The sequence below is a fragment of the Geospiza fortis genome, unplaced genomic scaffold (assembly GCF_000277835.1).
Source record: "Geospiza fortis unplaced genomic scaffold, GeoFor_1.0 scaffold66, whole genome shotgun sequence".
NCBI lineage: Eukaryota > Metazoa > Chordata > Aves > Passeriformes > Thraupidae > Geospiza > Geospiza fortis.
Window position 1 is genome coordinate 1,332,930 of NW_005054312.1, and position 20,253 is coordinate 1,353,182.

At 42.2% G+C, this 20,253-nt stretch overlaps 1 protein-coding gene across 1 annotated transcript in view; it reads right to left on the reverse strand.

Annotated features, from left to right (window-relative positions):
- Positions 1-1,058: 1,058 nt before the first annotated feature.
- ITPKA (inositol-trisphosphate 3-kinase A) overlaps positions 1,059-20,253 on the reverse strand; it is a 38,993-nt gene continuing 19,798 nt past the window's right edge. The window contains exons 2-7 of the mRNA XM_031055833.1: positions 16,434-16,530; positions 14,078-14,291; positions 12,259-12,463; positions 7,230-7,331; positions 6,051-6,122; positions 1,059-5,201 (exon numbers count right to left, since the gene is read on the reverse strand). Of these exons, the coding sequence (XP_030911693.1) occupies positions 4,998-5,201; positions 6,051-6,122; positions 7,230-7,331; positions 12,259-12,463; positions 14,078-14,291; positions 16,434-16,503 (867 nt within the window). The 5' untranslated portion in view covers positions 16,504-16,530 and the 3' untranslated portion in view covers positions 1,059-4,997. The remainder of the gene's footprint in view (positions 5,202-6,050; positions 6,123-7,229; positions 7,332-12,258; positions 12,464-14,077; positions 14,292-16,433; positions 16,531-20,253) is intronic.

Here is a 20,253-nt window from a genome sequence, read left to right on the forward strand (position 1 = left end):
ATTGCACAGATCTAAGGTGTCCCCCTTCATATCAACCCTTTTCCTGAGCTAAGTTCTCAGTTAATTTGCCCATGGGCTGGTGTGCACTAAGAAAGCTTTCCAAGGGTGCTAAAATAGTTATGGGCTTTTGCAAGTGTAACTTCACCTTCAAGACACTCTCCCTACTTTCCTGAAAGAGAAGAAATTGCTGCTGCTGGGAATACTTTTTCCCCCACTGTATTTGCATCTCCACAGCAGTGTCAGAAAGGGAACAGACTTCCTTAGACTCTTGAGCTGTGTGAGACAGTTTCTCCTGCAGACATGGCTGTGCTCTCTCCTCCTGGCTGTCCACCCTTCTCAATCCCATGGAGAGACCTCAGTGATGCCACGCCTCACATCTTCCCATCACAGCACACAAATAGAAAAGTCACATGAACAGGTTTTGATTTGTCATCATCTCTGACCAAGGCAGCACTTCTGCCAAATTTCCTTTCTGGGTGACTACTGTACATAAGTAGATGACACGCCTGCTTCTATGCAATTTAAAGCTACACAAGTGTATACTTCTATATTTGCAACACAAAATAAAGAGACACTAATGGTGGATATTTGTTTCCCTCTCTTATAAGTACTCTGCACACTCTCTATGGTAAGAATACACTCTCTCTTGCTGAGAAGTGCTGCCAGTCCTAGAGAGTTGAGTGCTTTTTCCCTGTGTCCACACAAAACTGCCCAGGGGAACAGTTTAGTGCTCTGAGTCTGACAAATGCCTCTTGGTGCACTTTTTTTTTATAGGCTGTAGACTATTCACTGAGATTTCTGAGACAGAGCTTACCTTGAAGGAAGCTGACAAGCTTTGGGTGAATCAGGTTCTAAAAGTAACACCTAAGTAATAGGTTCTAACACCTAAGTAATAGGTTTTGGAACCAAGCACCACCATTTGGCTTCTGGTTTTGCTTTAGGAAGTACCACATGGTAAAGACTAAAAGCAGTGAAACATACTGTTTTTCTCCCTTCCCTAAAGAAATTCTTGAAGAAAAGATATTATTCTCACATGACCAAATCACAGGACATACCTCTTTTTCCTTCAGTCTGATTTATTTAGTAGCATACACACTTCAGAGTAACAAACACTCATCCAATACAGTCAATGTCAGCATTGCATTGTAGTGTTCAGAACAGATGCATGTGGATGATACAGGCTGTTTGATTTCAGTACCTTAAGAATAACAAATAATAACAACAGCAATAAAAAAGTAGCAAAAGCCCTCTGAGATACATTGAAATCTTTCCCCTTAACAGGAACTGGATCAGATGTTAAGTGAATACATCCCTGTACAAAATTTAGAGGGATTTAGGTTTTACCACTTTGGTTAAATTTCAGCCAAATTTATATCTCTGTGGGGCCTCAACATCCATAATTTTTAAACTTATCTGATCTATCTCTGCGATTTTTTTTTCTATATTGCACCTTCCTCCAAAGAATCTCACAGCAGCTTGCAGGCACTAGTGAAGGAGAGCCTCACACCATTGCCACAAGGTAAGTAGGTCTATTCCCATCTGTAAAATATGAACAAAACAGTGCCTAGGAGAGTTGTCCAAGGCCAAAAAAACCCAAGTCAATGATGAAGCTGAGGGAGAGAAGTCCTAGTCCTACTTCTTGATTCACACAGGAATGCAGCAGCTACAGCACTGCTGCATCTAACTAGTGTGTTTAAGGACCTTGGAGCCTAAGTCAGAGGTCCACTGCTCAGCACCAAAGTGCCTCTAGGCCAGCATCTCTGATCCTGCTGTGGAGCCACACGTACTCTGTGTCTCCAGAGTGAGGCACTCTCTCAGCAGATGCATTAATGAATGACATTCTGGACTTGCATGTGACCAAATTCCTTGGTTACCAAGCATCAGCTCCCCCTGTGTTACATGCCTGTGCACATGCGCCATGTCAACCCTCAGGTAAATATAAGCTTATTCAACACAAATTACCCCACAGTGAAAGAAGGCCATGCTGCTTCCTCACACTAGCAAGTGAGTGTTCATAGACAGGTGCTCTGGGCCACCTGATGAGAAACAAGGAATCTAAAACTTACCCTCAGTTTGCTCCTGAGCACACAGCCTCAGGTCCTTAGAGCTCCAGTGCTCAGCTGAAGTTCTACACTTGCAGTTTGCTATGAAAAGCTGCCTCCTTCTCTCCTTCCCCATAACAGCAACAGATGATTGTGATTTCTTTCTTTCTAATCCCCTAGCAAGACAAAGATCCATTTCAAAACTAACATCCTAGAACTTACATCATCTAGAATGAGTTTCCAGATCAGTGTCTGCTATAGCAGAGATTTTCCTTTTTCCCTGACCTTTCCAGCTACTGCAGTGGAACAAACCTTCTCCATGTTTTCTCCCAGGACCATGTACTGGTGCTAGCCAGGTGCTACCAGGAGTTGTTTTCTTTGAAGGTACTGATAACATTTTGTTCCAGTTCTCCTTTAGAACTGGACAGTCATTCTAAAAGTTTGTCTTAAATTCTCAACTAACATTTGAGCACCAAACTCTACTCTTAGATCTCCTCTCCAGAAAATAGTTTACATTGGTACAAAAGATCCACATATGTGGTAACAGAAGAAAGAAATTTAACTCTGAAGATTATTTAGGCAAACCACTAATTGACTTCTGTCTTTATCTTATTTCTAACTTTAATAATTATTTTTAGTTATGGTAGGACAGCTTGCAATTGCAGTCTAATAAAAAAGGCAATGTCATTGAAATCCTGCCTATGAGACCTATTTACATGCTGTTGTCCATAGGCATTGGTATTCTCCTTAGGCACTGCTATCCATGGCTTACCTGCTGGCTGCAGAAAAGGAGAAATACTTTTATTTTTTAACTGTATGGAATTCACTACAGATTCATTTGTCATCTCACAGCAGTTCAAAAGTTAGGAGGCATCTAGAATGATTGAATCTGTGCTGTCACTTCTAAAAACCTAATGTAAACACTCTGAAACTTCTAAGTGAAAAATTCATTAACATACTACCATAAATACAAAACAGAGAAACTCTGGGAGGCCACAGAAGTTGACTGAATTTGCAGTGAACTGCAAAAATAATTACCAGTTTTCAGACAACTTCTGGTTTAAGATGAAATACTTCCACATGTCATTACTTCCTGCAGAATACCTACTCTGTCATCTAACTTTTACATCACAACTGAGCTTCAATTTTCAATACTCTTGTTTTGTTTAAGTTTATGAAAAAGTAATTAAATCTGACTGGTATTTTAGTACGCAACACACTTTAGTGTGTTACATAAAGTAACTCCTTTTAGAAATTATTTGAGGCTGTCCAACTTTAACTACAAATATTGCAGATTTCATTCCAGATCTGGACTCTATAGGTTTTTTTTTTTGCTCATGATTTCAACTAGTATTGAAACAGCAGTTTCCCAAAAGTGCAGTCACCTTCATCCAAAGTTCTCAGACTCTTTCCTGAGCACAGGATACCAACAAAAGACAGGAATTTCTGATCAATGTGCATTACTACCTCTAGATGTTGAAAGGGCTTTAACCATCAACTGGTAATGTAACTCTTACCTGCATTGTGAAAACTACATCACCACATTATTCACGTTAAAACCTGGCATGTGAGTCAACATGTGACTAATGATAGTATTTATATTGCCAGCATGTAAAAAAATGTTCCAGAGACTAGAGGCAACCACCAGAGAAGGTATGTGAAGCCATTGCAAGAAAACAATTCAGTCTTTCTTGATTTTAACCTAGGAGCTGAATTTTCTGTGGCTGTGCTTGGGTCACAGCAAAATAATGAAGAACAGATCACCCTGTGATTCCAGATAGGGACTATAGGATGTAATATATTGACATTCCTCCACCCAAACTGCATGGAGTTAAGAGCTGATACCTTGGAGGAAGGATGCCTGGGAATTATCTCATTATTGTGTAATGCTGTGAATGCAGAAACACGACCTCCCTGATTGCTGTGCCACTTTATATGTCTAAGTGGCAGCATCATATTTGAGAAGAGGGACATGGTCAAGAAGTCACGTGCATTTAGAGACAGTCAAATCATGATCTTAAGAGATCACACTGGTTGCTGACTGCTAGTGTGTGCATGTCTATAGGGGTTTTATCTTCAAAAATAAACAAGCCTTGGGAAGAAAAAACTTAGTTCCCTGACTAGTTTGTGAAAGATCATTAGTGATTTTCAGAGCTGCAGTTCAGCTGCAAGAGGCCTAACTCTCCAACTTAACAACATATCTAACAGCCCACCCAGCTGGAATGTTTTTGGAGACAATAGGCTGCTATTCTCTCCCTAGAGTGTTTGTAATCTCCTGAGCGGCTACAGAAAAAGCCAAGGCCTTTCTTGGATAGAGGCAAGGCTAGGGTAGGGAAGGGGAGAAATGGTCAACAGCAGTTAGTCACATCAAGCCACTATAAACTGCTGTCTCTCTTTGCTCCCAGTTTCTTGTGATTAACACCCATTTCCACCTTGCTCACTCTGTAACATAATGTAGCAGAAGTTGCTGGTCCAACCTACAGCGTACACAAGAGGACTTGGAATTAGAGAGGAAAAAACACAATCTGGTTTCAAAACTATGCAGTTCCCTGAAAAATCATTTTTCCTGCCCTGAGTTCCCAAGCATTTGTCCTGGTTCTCTGAGAAGTAATTTGTAGTCCCATTTTGCCAGAAATCATAATCATTCTGGCTTACCACACAGACCTCTTGACTCATGCTGGTGTGATTCCCGAATATGAAGATCTTCATTCTCTGAGGACCAGTCTCAAGTTCATCTGGTGCAATACAGACCAAGCTGGAATGATTCATTTAGGTTCATAGAGGGCTGATGCAAAGTAACTTTGATCACTGACTGCTGGGTTCTGGATGCAGCTCCCTCTGCACTGAAAACCTCAGGAGTTTGGAGTTAAAGGTTTCCTTCTAACTGAGTTTCCTTCTACTTCAGTAAAGCAGAAAGTTACAGAGAAGCCCTGCAAGTTTTGTGCCTTTCTCAACTCATCTTTCAGTGATGCTTTCCAAGATGCCAATCAAATTGTCCAATCCCAACAAGTACCCATCCTCCCTGTTGCCTTCTTGCCAGGGGATTCTGTGATCCAGTGTCTGCCCATCAGGAAGAAGGGTGGTCTTTCCAAAATCGATCAGCCACACATTGGCATTCCCACTGCCATCATGTACAAAAAGTAGTGAACTTCCTACAACCTGGAAGACAGATTGAGACAATCTAGTTAAAAATACATCTTCAGTCCTCTCCCACCAATTAACACTTCCTGCTAAGAAGAAGATCTCCTCATCTGATCTGTGACCCAAAAGACTTTTGGGCTGCACTTATAAATTGATGATTTAGATGCCCCAGTAAGGTACAAATGGGAGGGTAGATAATAAATGGGACTCAGCAGAAAACAGGAAGAAAAGCAATTCTTCATCTTAGGATCAGGTCTCAATTTGAGCAATTCAGCAAAGGCCAATAACTCCTTTCAAAGACACATCATGACCCATGATTAACAAAAATATCTCTAGTGATAAGAGAGCATCAACAAGATAAAATAAAATATCTAATCTCAAAATCTTGAGCTGTTAACAGGCAGAAAATACAATGCTAATGATGCCTTCTGCACAGCAAAGCATACAGAGAACATAGACATCAGAATTAAATGGTATTTCAACATAAATCCATTATAAGTAAGACAGCCTTCATTGTCAAACTATAACTGAATGCTACTGTACCAAATGCAAACTTCCATGAAGCCATTCCCCTGTAAATTCCACTGGAGCACATCCAGGTTAGAAAAACCATATGAAACTGGTACTAATAAACTACTCCATGCAGTGGTCCAGAGCTATAAGTGCTGGGATGTCATAAAGACAGGAGGATTTATTATTCCTCAACTAGTTTAATCGTGGTGGAGGCTTTGTGGTATCTGTGTTGTAAACATGTATTAGATCTTTTCTACAAAACCCCTTCTACTCATACAGCAGGCTGTTCTGAAGTATACCGGAATGACAAACAAAGAAGCAATGCACCTCCACAGCTTTGCAGTCACTGCTCACCTCATGACGCTTGAAGAAGTCTGAGGATTCCAGAATGACATTAATTTCCTGCAGACGTTTGAGGTATTTTTTCTGGAAGAAGAGAAAAAAGGCCCAAAACAACCCATAAACATTTCATTAAAAACTGAATAATCTGTTTACAAGAGTCAATATAATTAAGAGATCATACTCATTTTAGGCTAGAGGTCCTTCAAAACAACAGGTTCATCATTTGAAAGTCAATCTGAAAATACATTTCAAGCTTTACTAGTGAATTAACAGACTGGAGTTCAGGAGTTCATCTGCTGCATGTGTTACACCAGGTATACTTATCTCTCTTGACTTAGATGTCATCAGGCTTTCTGCAACTGTTTTTTTGGTTTTGGTGGGTTTTTTTGGGTTTTTTTTGTTTTTTTAATAAAGAGAAACGGTTTTCAAGGAATTAAAAATCTACCAGTTCCCCAAAGTGAAAAAAAAGAAATTGTGTTAGAGAAACAAGGAGCTCCAACTATGGTGGGGGCAGAGGGGGGATAAAAAGAATCAAGGCCAAATATACAAAGTTCTAGTGCAGATTTTTAAGGCTGCCCTGAGCAACCAAGCACACTCCTCCTGCAGGGCTATTCTGCCTTCATAATGGCTTCCACACTGCAGCAAAACATTACAGCATCCTTTGAAGGTCCAAAGACAAGAGATGTGTTATGCCATCTACCACATGCCTGTTGTGCTACCCATGGATTAGCACACAGGAATTCCTCTTTGAGATGAGTTTCACACATGGGAACACAGCTAGTCACCAATCTCACTTCCTGCCTCCACACTCTGGTTTTATCTTCTCCAGACTGAATTCCCAAATCACAAGTTTTCCTGCCAACACAATCCTTGCTTAGATATCACCCATCTAATGCATCTAACACCCATGACTGAAGCTGATGGCAAGCCACAAGTTAGTTAGTTTGAATGACATTTTGATAGCATGAAGCATTTGGGGTCAACTCATGGCAAGAGCTGATAAAACTGGTCTCAGTCAACTTCTCACAACCCACCAAATCCCCATGTCCACCCCATCTCCTGAGAGCAACTGGAAGTCGAAACCACTTACCCCCTTGGTATTCTAATTCCTATTTCCTGTACCAAAGAAAGCATGGGCCTGGACCAAGAGCATTGGTCCAAGACCAGTGCACCTGAAGAGCTCAGACTCACCAGAATAGTTGTGTTGCCCTCAATGAATTCCGCAAAAACCTGTAGAACTTGCTCCTGTGTCTTCGTTGTTTTGAAGTTTGTGTTACATGTTCCATCCGCCTTCTGCACAGAACCCACATAGAGAGAGATTATTTATACTGCACTCATATCATTCCCCTCATCACTCAATCCTCTTGAACCAGCAACAGCTCAGCCCTTGCTAACCAGATGAAAGTAAGCAGCTGAACAGGAAGAGAAACCAAGCAAGAAGAAGGGAAGAGATACAAAAGCTGATTGGATAGCTTTAAATGGCACTGGCAGTTCATTTCCTGTTGAGTGCAAACAACAAAAAAAGAAACGATTCATGATATTACCAGCTTGCAAGAGGGTTTTCTCACACCAGTGCTAGCATTGCAAAGTGCAGTGGGGAAACCACAGAGACCTCTTTGGTTGTACTCGTCTGGCTAGTGACACCCTGGCTGAGGGTGTGAGGGAACATTTCCAAAACCAATTTTACTACTCCTTTTAGTTTGGGGGTTTCTTTTGGGTTTTGGTGTGGAATTTTTGTTGTTATTTGGGTTTTCTGTTGGTGGTGGTGGTAGTTTCTGTTGTTGTTTCTGTTTTTCACTGGGAAATCAAAGAATTGCAGTTAGGATTCAGTTCCAAATATACCTTTGAACATATAATGTGACCCAGAAGTCACAGAACAGAAATCTGTTGCAGACAGGAACAACCTGGGATTTGCAATGCTAGCAGTGACAAAGCAGGTGAATGAATTTTGGCAAAGGACAGTGCAGGCATGCTTGTTCCAAGTGTGTCCTGGAGAAATTCAGAGTATTTTTGTGCTAACAGTAAGATTCAGTACAGAAACATCCTGCTACTGAAAAAGACAAGTATTTTTATGTGCTTCTGGAGCTACAAGCAAATAAGAGCAGTGCATGAACTGGAGGTATTTGTAAACACAGAATATATGAATATGCATGTCCCCAAGAGCATCCCTGTTGCTTCAAGAGACACGAATAGGAGATTTTAGGATATGGGTGTAAAATACAGCAATTATTACAATTGGCAACAAAAATCCACTAAAAGCCTGCAGGATTATCAAATTGTTTTCCTCTCCATTTTTTCAGTCCAATCCCTCATTTTCATTGTGAGTAAATCAGCAGGTCAATAAAATATGTTGTCTCCTACATGTTAAGTCACTACACCAAAATGCCAAATTCACTTAGCAGGTGAAACACTATTTATTCCACAGCTGAACTTCATTTCTAATGCATACATGAAAAACATTCAATAATGCTAAGACTCCAGATCTCTCATGCAAGGGAATTTTATTCCAAGGCTGTTGGACAGACACAAGTGCCACATGTCAGCCTGATGAGATGTGCAAGTTATGCCAGAGTAGTCCAGCAGGTAGGCAGTGAAAGTTAGAAGCCATCTGATCTGATGTGTGATAATACTCAAGAGCACATAGAAATTTGAAACTTCAACTCGTACCTCTTCACTGGAGCAAGATTGTTTTAAAAATAATTTCTCCCTATGCTGCAGATTGTAGAGCAATGTCTAGAATAGCTGTTTGGTGTTTGTTCCCTTTCTAACCTTTCGTGTCTGGACAAACTAGTTGCTTGCTTCCCTTATTAACACTTTTATGATTTTGCTCCTTTCCAGTGGTTGGCAGGAAACATGATTACTGTCTGTCTTTACTGGCTGTAAAGAACATCCAGAGTTTGAATGCCACCACCCCAGTATTCTAAACCACGCTGGCTCTGCATGTACTTGATCCTCAGAAGGCACTTGCCTGACTCACTCCTTGAAGTCATACCTTTGCTAAGGACTCCACATACACTCCTGCACAGCAGAGTAGTCTGTCACACAGTGCAGCTCGTGGGCCAGTTCTTATTAGATGTGACAGCGACATGGCTCACCAGAAGGCAAGTGTCACAGCTCCATAAAACAGTGCTATTCATCTTAAATCATGGGGTCTTGCTCAGAGCCTTCTGCAGACTTCCCTTAAAGGGCTGTGGGTTAACTTAATGGATTCACAAAGATTTATGAATCAAATCTGATATCCTCCTGGGGAAATGGCTATCCCTGATCTACAGCTAAAGGAATGGTACCCAAGGAAGAAGTAACTTTTCAAACTGCACAGATATTCACTGACAGAATGGGAAGACAGAAATCCCAACTCTCAGCCCCAGGCATTAGCTTAGTATTATAGAGAAAACGTTTGCAATGCCTGGCCTTCAGACAGCCTCTGCCAGAGAAGAAATGTGCATTTGGAATCAGGCAGGCACAAGATACTGAGCAACAGGTTCCAACTATAGGGAAACCAAATTGGTTCAGATTGTTTTTGATAGGAGGAAAAGTGACAAATCCCATAAATGAACTTGACTTGATTTCAGAGATCCAGAAGTAAGGCAAGGATAAGAAATGGATCAACCCAAAAAGATACCCCATGACTGCAGGAGTGCATATGGTGAATCAGATCTCATTTATCAGCAGCCAGTTCACAGAAAGGTTTATGATTTCACTTTCTTTGCATTTGCTTCTTATTCAAGCAGCCACAGGGTAGGAATACCAAACCCAACATACCTCATCAGCTAACTCCAGGAGTCACCAGTCCAGTCAGGGAGAACATCCCCTTGTTCCCATCAACCACTAGCTACCACCACTGACTTTTATAGGCTTTCTTACCAAAATGGGGATCCCTGCAGAATGGCTTTGCTTTTCTGCAAAAATACAGAACTGGATGTACAGTTCAGCTTCAGTGGAACAGTGCAGGCAGTACTGACTACCTGTATTGCCTGAACAATTTAGTTTCTGCCATCTTTTCTCCATCTAAAAAAAATTGAAAATTATACCTACATTACTCCTAACAGCACAGGGAGATAGAGAGAAAGGGAATGTGCTCCAAAGTATTTCCTATAGTTAGTCAAGGATTAAGTATTCTTTTTGTGCACAGTTACAGCAGTGTCTCCACAGAGGGAAACACTACACAGTCTGTGTGTCATACTGCTCCTACCTCTGACAAGAAACAAATCCACAAAGAAAAGCCAGGAGGTTTGTCTGAAGCACCCATGTTCTCCTTTAGCTCAGTTACTCTCTGGGACTGTACATCTTCACTCATCAACTATCTCTCCAAGAACACACATGAAAACTCTCAAGATCATCTGGGTTTCTGATTCCATTACACAGAGGAGCATACAAGGACATAAGTTGTACAGGAATAAAACAGGTATCTTCATAACATCATTAGCTGGCTAAAGGGCAAGGCAGGATCCTGTGTTCTGGCTGGACTGAAGCCAGACCATCTACCACCCAGACAGTTCCTGCATGAGGATGCCTGTGTCTAACAGCCAGGTGTGGGTGGACAGCACACAAGGGGCCAGCACTGCATGAGCTTGGAGCCCCAGTTCCAGTATCACAGCAGGAGAATCTGTGAATAAGGAAACGAGAAGACACAAAGGAAAGAGAGAAGAAAGAGGTATTTAAAGAGCCTCTGTTCATCAGCATCACTGTCTTTTATACCGTATTTCTATGTGCTTGAATTGTGAAATGGAAAGAAAATTAATCCAGGTCCTGGAGTGGTGCAGTTGACACACCTGAAGGATGGGATACCATCCAGAGGGACACAGACAGGCTCAAAGGTGGGCCCATGGGAACTTCATGCAGTTCAAGTGCAAGGTGCTGCACGTGGGTCAGGGCAGCCCCCAGTATCTATCCAAAGTGGGGGACAAACAGACCAAGAGCAGCCCTGCTGAGAAGGACCTGGGAGAGCTGGTGAATAGGAGGCTGGACATGACCCATCAATGTGTGCTCACAGCCCAGAAAGCCAACTGTGTCCTGGGCTGTATCCAAAGCAGCATGGCCAGCAGGGCAAGGGAGGGGATTCTACCCATCTCTTCCTCTCTCATGGGACCCCATCAGCAGTGCTGCATTCAGCTCTGGGGTCCCCAACTTAGGACAGACATGGACCTGTTGGAGCAAGTGCAGAGGAGGCCACCAAATTGATTAAAGGGATGGAAAACCTCTCCTATGAGGAAAGACTGAGCAAACTGGGTTTTTTCAGCCTGGGAAAGAAAAGGCTTTGGGGTGACCAAACCGTGGTTTTCCGGTACCTGATGGAACCTACAAGAAAAATGGAGAGCAGGCAGTAAATAGGTTTAAATAGGTATTAAAAAAAGATTCTTCACTGCAAGTGGGGTAAGGCACTAGAACAGGCTGCCCAGAGAAGTTGTGGGTGCATCATCCCTGGAATTTTTCAAGACCAGGTTGGATGGAGCTCTGAGCAACCTGGTCTAGTGCAGCACGGGGGTTGGAACTACATGATCTTTAAGGTCCATTCCAACCCAGTCCGTTCTATGATTCCATAAAAGATAAGTAAGTAACGGGTAGGAAAGAAAATTGCCAAGGTTCTACTGCAGCTGTAAGGTAGTATCCTAGGAATGGTACAGGGACACAAATTTATCCATCAAGAACAGTAGATGAACTTGGCTGATGGAGAAATTTCATTTTGGATTGCTCTGGCTTTATTCCAGCTCCATCTAAACTGGATCTCATCATGTATTTAAAAGGAAAAGTGGTTTCCTTGATCCCAAGAGTATCTAAGCAAATGCTTTTAACATGCCTTGCCAATAAACACAACTGCAACAAAACCACTTTACTGTGATTTGCTTGGAATAAATATGTATAGTTCCTCGATAAAAAAAGTAATTGCATGCAGAGAGGAAGTTAATACTTCTGTTCTGAATTCCTCCTTACAACAGTCTCATTTTCATTCTATCTGCACTGCGTACCTCCTTGTGTCCTTCCTGTAAGGTCTCTGTAGTTGATTCAAATATGGCTGATGTGTATCTGAAGCTTAAATTCATTGACACTCTCTGTTGCAATTAGAATGAATGCCTTAGAACTGCAATAGAGTGAACTCTGTGGTTTCAGCTAGTGCATTTTCACAAGATTCTTTGGAAAAGCTGGCTACTGATGTGCACAAGCTTGTTTGATAAATCAAAAAAGTTCAGTCTTGAGGAACAGGCAGAAGTGAAACATTTACCTTAATTCCTTCAATCCTGAAGCCCAGGTTGGCACTGGAGCTGATAGTTTCTCTCCACTGCATGTACCGGGGTTTGGTGACAGCATGCTGGGCGTTCTCTTCAGCCGTGGGAGCAAGAGGATCCACTTCAATCATTTTCTTGTACATGTCCTTACGCAGCTTTGGTTTCTCTCGTGCCTTAGTCAGCTCTTCCTCCAGGTATGTTCTACAAACATCACATCCCAACACATCCTTAAGGACTTCCTCAACATTTCTTTCTACAGCTCACAAACTGGCCTCAAGAAACAACAACCAGGAAAATAAGCCTTATCATTGCCCCAGTTCTGCATATGGGGAAACCAAAGTACACAGAGCAATGACTGGCATATTTAGTGTACACAGTACACAGGCATATTTAGTGAAACAGCCCCAGGAATCAGGAATTCTAATCCACTTCTTGTTCTAACTATACCTTTACTTGCTGTTACAAGTTATGATTATTTCCTGGTTACAGAATAGGAGGAAGCTGAATTCCCACTGTGCCAAAAAATAGAACTGCATTTTCAAAGGAGAGGTAGGAGAGATCACTTATAATGAAATTTTAAAAAAAATAGGGCCATTGAAGACTACTGCATTCTCTTTCCTCAAAAAACTTTAAAACAGTAATGGGTAATTTTTTTAGGCCTCAGTTTAAGTTTTACTTTATGCATCTCAGTGAAAGACAGCGTCACTCTTCATATAGAAAAAACTAGAGTAAAGCAGATTATCAGAGTAGTTCCAAATCAGAAGAGGCAACTAAGAACAGGAAGGTGAAGAGACACAAAACTCCTACATTTTGCCCTTATCACTCAATCTGCTAATCTGGTAGCCATTAGAAAGGCACTATCCATGTTTTCTACATTCCACTGGATTCCTAAAGCTTGTACTTAGTCAAGTGCCTGAAGTTTACTTTCTTCATCACAGCGTAACAAACCAGGATGGCATTTAGGAGATGATGCCACTCACTGCCAGAATGTCACCTATATTCAACAAAATGTGTATGTATTGTTGCAAATCCTTCTCCTATTTCTTCTGAACATACCAGTTCAGAAGAACTGCTACATCGAAGTAATTTAAAATTTTGCATCTATTTGAAAAGGCATATCTGCACTCCTGTAAGTAGAGTAACTAATTTATGACAATAACTCTTGAGCATCTGAGCTGACATCCCAGCTGAAAGATTACTATGACAGCTGATACTTCTCTGTAGTTACCTTACTCCAGGATCTCAATAAATTTCTCATTGTTATGCTTAGATAGTATTTTTGATGCTTTCATCTTAATCACAGACAATGAATGGAAAAGAAAGTGAGAACCTGGAGAACAAAGAGAGGGCAACACCTCAAGATGTCAGGGTAGGGAAAAACACAGGTCAATCCTGAACAAATGGTCAACTCTTTAAAGAAAAGATCAATACCAGCAAAGACTCATTCAAGCATTGGAAATGGGCTTTCACACTGGTATTCCATCATTTGCATTGGGAGATGGAAATTTTACTTTGTGAGGCTTTCTGAATCACTGCATACACAAAGATTCAATGAACTGGCAGTGAATAAATCATGTCATTTTTTCCCATGTATTATCAGGCCATCGCAGAGAAACTTTGTCTTAAATCCCCCCTGAACATTTCTTGATGTAGACAGTTTTTGAGGATATAGGTCAGCTAGTTTCCAGAATCCATGTACAAACTGGCAATAATGGGACATATTGTCCTCAGGTTGTCCAAGGTGACTGTGAGCACGACCACATCTCCCCTTTCCTTCAAATGCAGAGAAACTACATTCTCTTTCATTCACCCCACCTGATCCCCATCTTGCAGTCCATCACACTTGGCCCTTCAAAATCAGTGAGCAAGTCATCCAGCTGGATGTAGCTCTCGCCATCTCTCTCCACCACGCCATGGAAGCAAGGGACGCAGGAGCGTAGTGGATCCTTCATCAATCGCTCAAAACACTCCTTTTCATTCTCTGAGAAGCGTTTCAGAATCTTCCCACTATCAGCTGCCTTGAAATTCCCTAAAAAAGAAAATCAAACGCTTGCTGACAAGATTGACAAGCACAAAAGAAAAACCCCCTCCCCCACCATTCCAGTTTCATCTATCTCAGTCTCATAGCAGCAGTTAAAGATTTCCCCTGAAGAGATAAGATGCTTTCCATAAAAAATAAAACACACAGGACGAACAATTGTTAGCAGTGAAAGTCCGTTTGGATACATTCCCATGTCAGAATTTATGGCTTTAAGGAGGGCAGTTCCTTCAGGCCTTTGGGCTGTTTGGATTTTTTTCTATGCTAATCTTTGCTAGGTTATTAAACAGTACTACACTTGCTAAATTGCACAGGAAGAAGCCACGAGGCAGAATTCATCATTAATCCTCTGACAGGCTATTTTAAAGCTGCATAACACTGCCAGCACTGGCTTTGTCCTTAATCCTCACACAGGGTACAAACACCTGCTGAGCGTGTCCAGACAGAGGCAGTGCATCGATCAGTGATACTTAAAGAGCCAGAACCAGACAGAAGCCAGGCACTGCCCTTTCCACACACACACACACACACACTCTGTGACTGCGCCTGCCTGCAGGTATTGCCTCTCCTCTGGAAACCTGCTTATCTGCTAATGCCCTGCAGGTACAGCCTGGAGGGCAAAGTGCTTTTTACAGCCCTGTGTCTGAATGCTATCCAGGACAAATGACATCTGCAGAGGCCACAATTAGCAGTAATCAGCCTCCACCTGTCCGGAGTTTCCAAATGCTCTCCTATCCTTGCAACCTGCCAACAGCGTCTGAGGAAAGTGCACGTTTCATTCAGAGGCACCCTTTAACTGAGACAAAATAAAGTGGGCACCAAAGTAGGAGCCTCACTAACCCTGGGGATAACACTCAACCTTTACCACAGCGGGATCCTTCAGCCATTGCAAACTGGTTCTTCTCTGACAAATCCTAGAACAGGCACTGCCTTGGCAAAAGGGCAAGGCTGGTAACAGCTCAGGTTCTAGTTCAGAAAAAAACTGTCATATCAGAGAAGAACAGCTGCAGAAAGGATGGAGTAAACTCAACCACAGAACACTGCTAAAAGGAAACTGGAACAGTATCTCTCCTAATCAGCTTCTATTAAACTCTTCACTCTCCTCTTCCACCCTACTATGTGAGTCTCCAGAAGGGTGATGATTACATGACCAGTGCCTCACTCCACACAGATGAAGCCAACTCCACACTTCTGTGACAAAAACTGCATTAAGACTGGGTCATCTTGGCACTTTGTGTGATACAGATCAGACACAAGAACAACACTGTGCGAAATACAGTTACTCAATTTCTAGGCCTCAGTAAATTTCTCAGCATAGCTTTGAAGTGCACCATATTAGGGCATCAGCATACACAGAGGTGGTTCACATACTGCATTACAGCACGATGCAGCGTGGGTGCCTGCCCACATGTGTACTAATAAAACCCCACCAGCACTGCACAGGAATTATATGAAGCACGAGAGACACAAGCCCATTGACTTCTCTTTGTTGTTTTTTTGCCTTACAAATGAAACTAAGCCTCCACCAGGAGGACACCTACCAATTTTTACAGACACAAAACTAGAACCAACCGAGCTGCTCCTTGCACTCGTACAGTGAACAATGACAGACTCACAATGCAAAAACATGGTCAACAAGGCAATTTTCCCATTAGTTTTCCACCCAAGGACCTACATTCAGATGAGGAGTTTGCAGTGGTGTTAGAAACACTGTCCTTTCCAGGGCTGAAGCACATACAGGCATGCACAGTAATCCTTCCTCCTAGAGAACTAACTACTGGCTACTCAGTCAGGAAAAATAATCCCATACTGCAACCAACAGCACCAGACAGATTAGGGCTTTATCTCCCCAACCTCTTGTTTCCCTCTAACAAGTATTTTACACATATCACCTTACAAGCCTGGCCCTTCTCCAGAGTCTGACCATTGCTTCCCTGCTGTTCTCCTTATTCAGGTATAACACTCCCACTTCCCTATCCTCACCACAACTGAAATATGTTTTAGGTCACAGATTTGTGTGATATTGCCTGCTTCCTTTTTACCTGAAGCAAGGAAGTAAACAGAGAAAGACTGTTCTCCATGCTGCAGTCATCCTCACTCCAGAGACAAACACACTGAAGATACCCCTCTCACCTGTATGCCCAGCCAGCTGCACCCATGAGTAGCGTTTCTTGAAGGGGCTGATGATTGGTAAGTTAACCATGGTTTTAATTGTATGCCATGCTTTCTTCTGGAAAAGAAAAGAAATCTTAAGTTGGGCAAAAGCTGAAATCCTGACACGCCACAAATGCATTCCATAGCTTCATGCACATTGAATTGTTCCTCACTAATGTGTAAGTGCTCCAAGGTGGAACCACAAAACAAACACTATCATCATTGTTGGAAAAATATGCACACAAACCCAAGAATGGACAAATAAAGATAACGTCCTGCCATGCACAAGAAAGCTGCCTATAAGGAGGGGGGAAAAAAAAAGGTCATAGTGCACGTCACAGGCCTGTTCTTAGCCACACCTTGCCCTCCGTGTGTGAGTCACAGAGTATGTGGACAGCAGACGCTGAACGAACACACACATGCACACATTCGCACGTTTAAGTTTCCATGAGACATGCACATAAGCTGCTTGTCACTGTCAGCAACACTTCCTTTCCCAGAGAACTTCAGCCTCACCTCATGATTAGCAGCTTTCCCCAAGTCAGCAGGTAAATCCTACTGGGACACCTGCACAGAAAGTGCATCTCCATCTGGACACGGAGCTCACCCAGGTCCCTCAGCACCCACTGACAGTGTCCTGTAGAACCTACTGCAGGTCATGAATTTTCCTACTCCCTCCCCTCTTTCCCAATCCTGTTACTTTTTAACAAAGCTGGGCATTACTCTGGCAACCTTTGGTTGCAGCTGTCCGGGTACCGCTGCAGGCAGACAGGGAAACAGAACAGCTGCTCACAAAGAGCAGCTGAGTGCTCTGTCACAAAGGCAGGAAAAAAAAAGTAGAAAGTGAAAAAGTCTCATGCTCTGGAACTCAAATCCAGATGGGAGAGAACTACAGCCCACCAGCATTCATGTTACAGTTGGAAGGATCCCAAAGTGCTTGACAAACAAGGAAAGCAGGCTCAGTTCTTCTATCACTAGAACAGAACACCCCGCTGGAGAAGAAAAATGGAGCTGCATTATACTTATGGCATGACAGTTTAGTGCTGAGGAGGTTTTGTTGAGATCAGGTGTAGCTGGGGATTAGGCAGCACTTGCAGAAGTGTTTATCAATGGCTCAATTGGAAATCACCAAAATCAATGGGAGGTATTAATGACACTGAAAACAAGTTTAGGTGCTTGCTCATCGACTGGAAAATACACATTCGAAACAACTGTGTCTTCTCTAGCATGGATATTGATCTGGAGATTTAGGTGCTTAGGATAAGTAATTTTTATTGTCTTCTATACTCTAAGTGTAAAACAGAAAATGTGAAATTGCAGGAAATGATACACAGGCAAAATGTTGCTCTCCAGATCACTCTCTGACCTGGCCACGCTTCCCCAAACTTACTAACTTACACAACATTTCTTATAAGGTACCCTCCAGCAACACTGGTCACCGTGTGAGGGCAAAAACCTGCAGTTATCTTAGAATGTATCAAGAACATATATGAACCACAGACACAAGTGATTTTTTTTTAAGGATTTGCCTTCACAAGAAAGTTTTAAGTAATGCTTCAAATTAAACTGACATAACAACATAATTGCCATATGAGCATACTTACTCTGAAATGAGATTGCTTCTATCTATTAAACTTTGGGTTTTAATGGAGTTCAAGCTGAAATTAATTCACTCTTAGTCAGATATGTGCCCTATGCAGCAATGATACTTTTGAAAACATACTGTGTCAGTGAGAGGAAGCATCCAGAGAAAATCCTGGATGTTTGAGAATTATGAAGACTCAGTTGCACTTATTAAAACTCCACAGATGTTACTAGCTCTAGCTAAACTCCAATTGCATAAATAACTTCTGCAGGTTCATATGCTATATTATTTGGATTTCATATTTTTGAAAATTTGCCTTAAGCTGCTCCAAACTGCAGCCTTGCAGTGTTGAACAGTGACTTATGTCTATTGCAGACCCAGCTGCTGTTCTGTGAGGGAGACTCTTGAACACCACTTAAATATGTCCATAGCCTCCTTCTGGAGGAAAGTGCAATGTAAATACTGCTTTTCAAGTAGCAAAGAAATTATTTTTGTCTAGTTTATTTGTGAGATTTCACTCATAGCAGAAGCTCTTCAGTCTACTGTGCTGTTTCTACTTCAGAAGGACAGAATCTCAAGTTATTTAAACAATAGTTGAAAAAAACCCCATTATTATGAATTAAAATGACCTCTTTGAATGTAGCCCCTCCCAAAGATTTAGTTTTTTAAGATTCCAGACCAGTTTTCAGGGCAACACTGGTTTTTCCCCATCCCTTAACCAGAAGTCAACATTGCTCCATAACTCTGCCATAAAGACCCCCCACACGTCATAAAGTTCCACTCCTAACAAACTGCATCCTGTCTCCCAGTGACTTGTCACGCTGCTGCACGCACCAGTAACGAGAGGCACAGATTCTCAACGAATGCACATCAACTGTCAATGCAACATCACACTCCAGTGGCTCTCCTGCCTCCTCCCTCCCACCAAATGCTAAGAAGCTGAAGCTTTTATTTGTACTGTGGGCGTGAAGGAGAGACAATGGGCCAAAACCAGCCCCAGCTCAAGTGGACTTTGGCTGATTAGGTTACAGCTGCCTTGGATAAGGATGTTTAAGCTACTCATCCAGTAAACAGACACTGACAATTTTTATTTACCTTTTTAATTTTAAATAATCTCTTCACAAACCTCTCCTCCCCCTCAAGATAAGGAAAGCAGAAGGCTCAAGCTAGGAGGGAAAGGACTGCCTTCAGACCTGTCCTGTGGGGAGTGTTGCCATCAGCAGGGGTTCAGCAGTTTCACTTTACCTCAATTTCTAGTCTCCCAGCTCACTCAACCCAGGGTACAAATTGCCAGGATGCAAGCAGGGCTGCATGCTGGTAGAGCAGTGGTGTGAGTGGGAAGATGAAACTTTGTGTGCTTGCTGTAGGAGGAATCATTCTCACTTCTATTTCTAAAGCAAGATCTCTTCTTCTTTGTTAGCAATGGCGTTATGTGCTTTTCAAATCACTGCTTTATGCTGCAATGGCAAAGAGGGCTTCTACCACTGCCCATCTGTATTTGCAGCCTTATCTCCCTCTGCTCCTGTTTCTTCTGCTAGTCTTCCTCAATTTTTTTCTCTGCCTGGGTTTCTCCAAGACCTCACTTCTTCTAGATTCCCACGAGAAACTCAGGTATCTCTGCATTCAGGATTGTCTGAATTGACATCACTGATGCTGTTTTATATGCCTCAACATGCTCAAGAGTTTTCCAACAGTAAGAAGAAAGGCATTCCAAAAGAGTCAAGAAGCAAACCTGAAAAATATTAACATTCTTAGACTCAGCACATAAGTTACTCGATGGGAACTTTAACAGACACATGATATAAACACCCCTGAGCAACACACAAAAGGTGAGGGGCACTAAGGAGGGAAAAGCAAGTTTTCTGCCAATGGGGCAGATCATGTGACAGTCTGTGCCATGGCACATGTGCCCCTGGACAAAATTTCAGGGAACAGAAGGGGAGAAGCAATTAATGCAATGCAGCCACAGTGCAAGCAAAGGAACTGTGGTTTGGTATCTGATCTGCTACCTGGATTACTCTCTTGACTCACTTTCCTAAATTTGAAGCACAGCTCTGAAGAGAATCACACATCCATGCAGCAGATGTAGAGACCTGCTCAGTGCATATGCAGACAAGATGCTGGCTGGGTGAGGTATTCCCCACCTATTCTACCCTGGATAAAGGTGGCTGCTGCCATCCTGTCTATCCTTTAAGGGAGAGCAAAGGGCAGCAG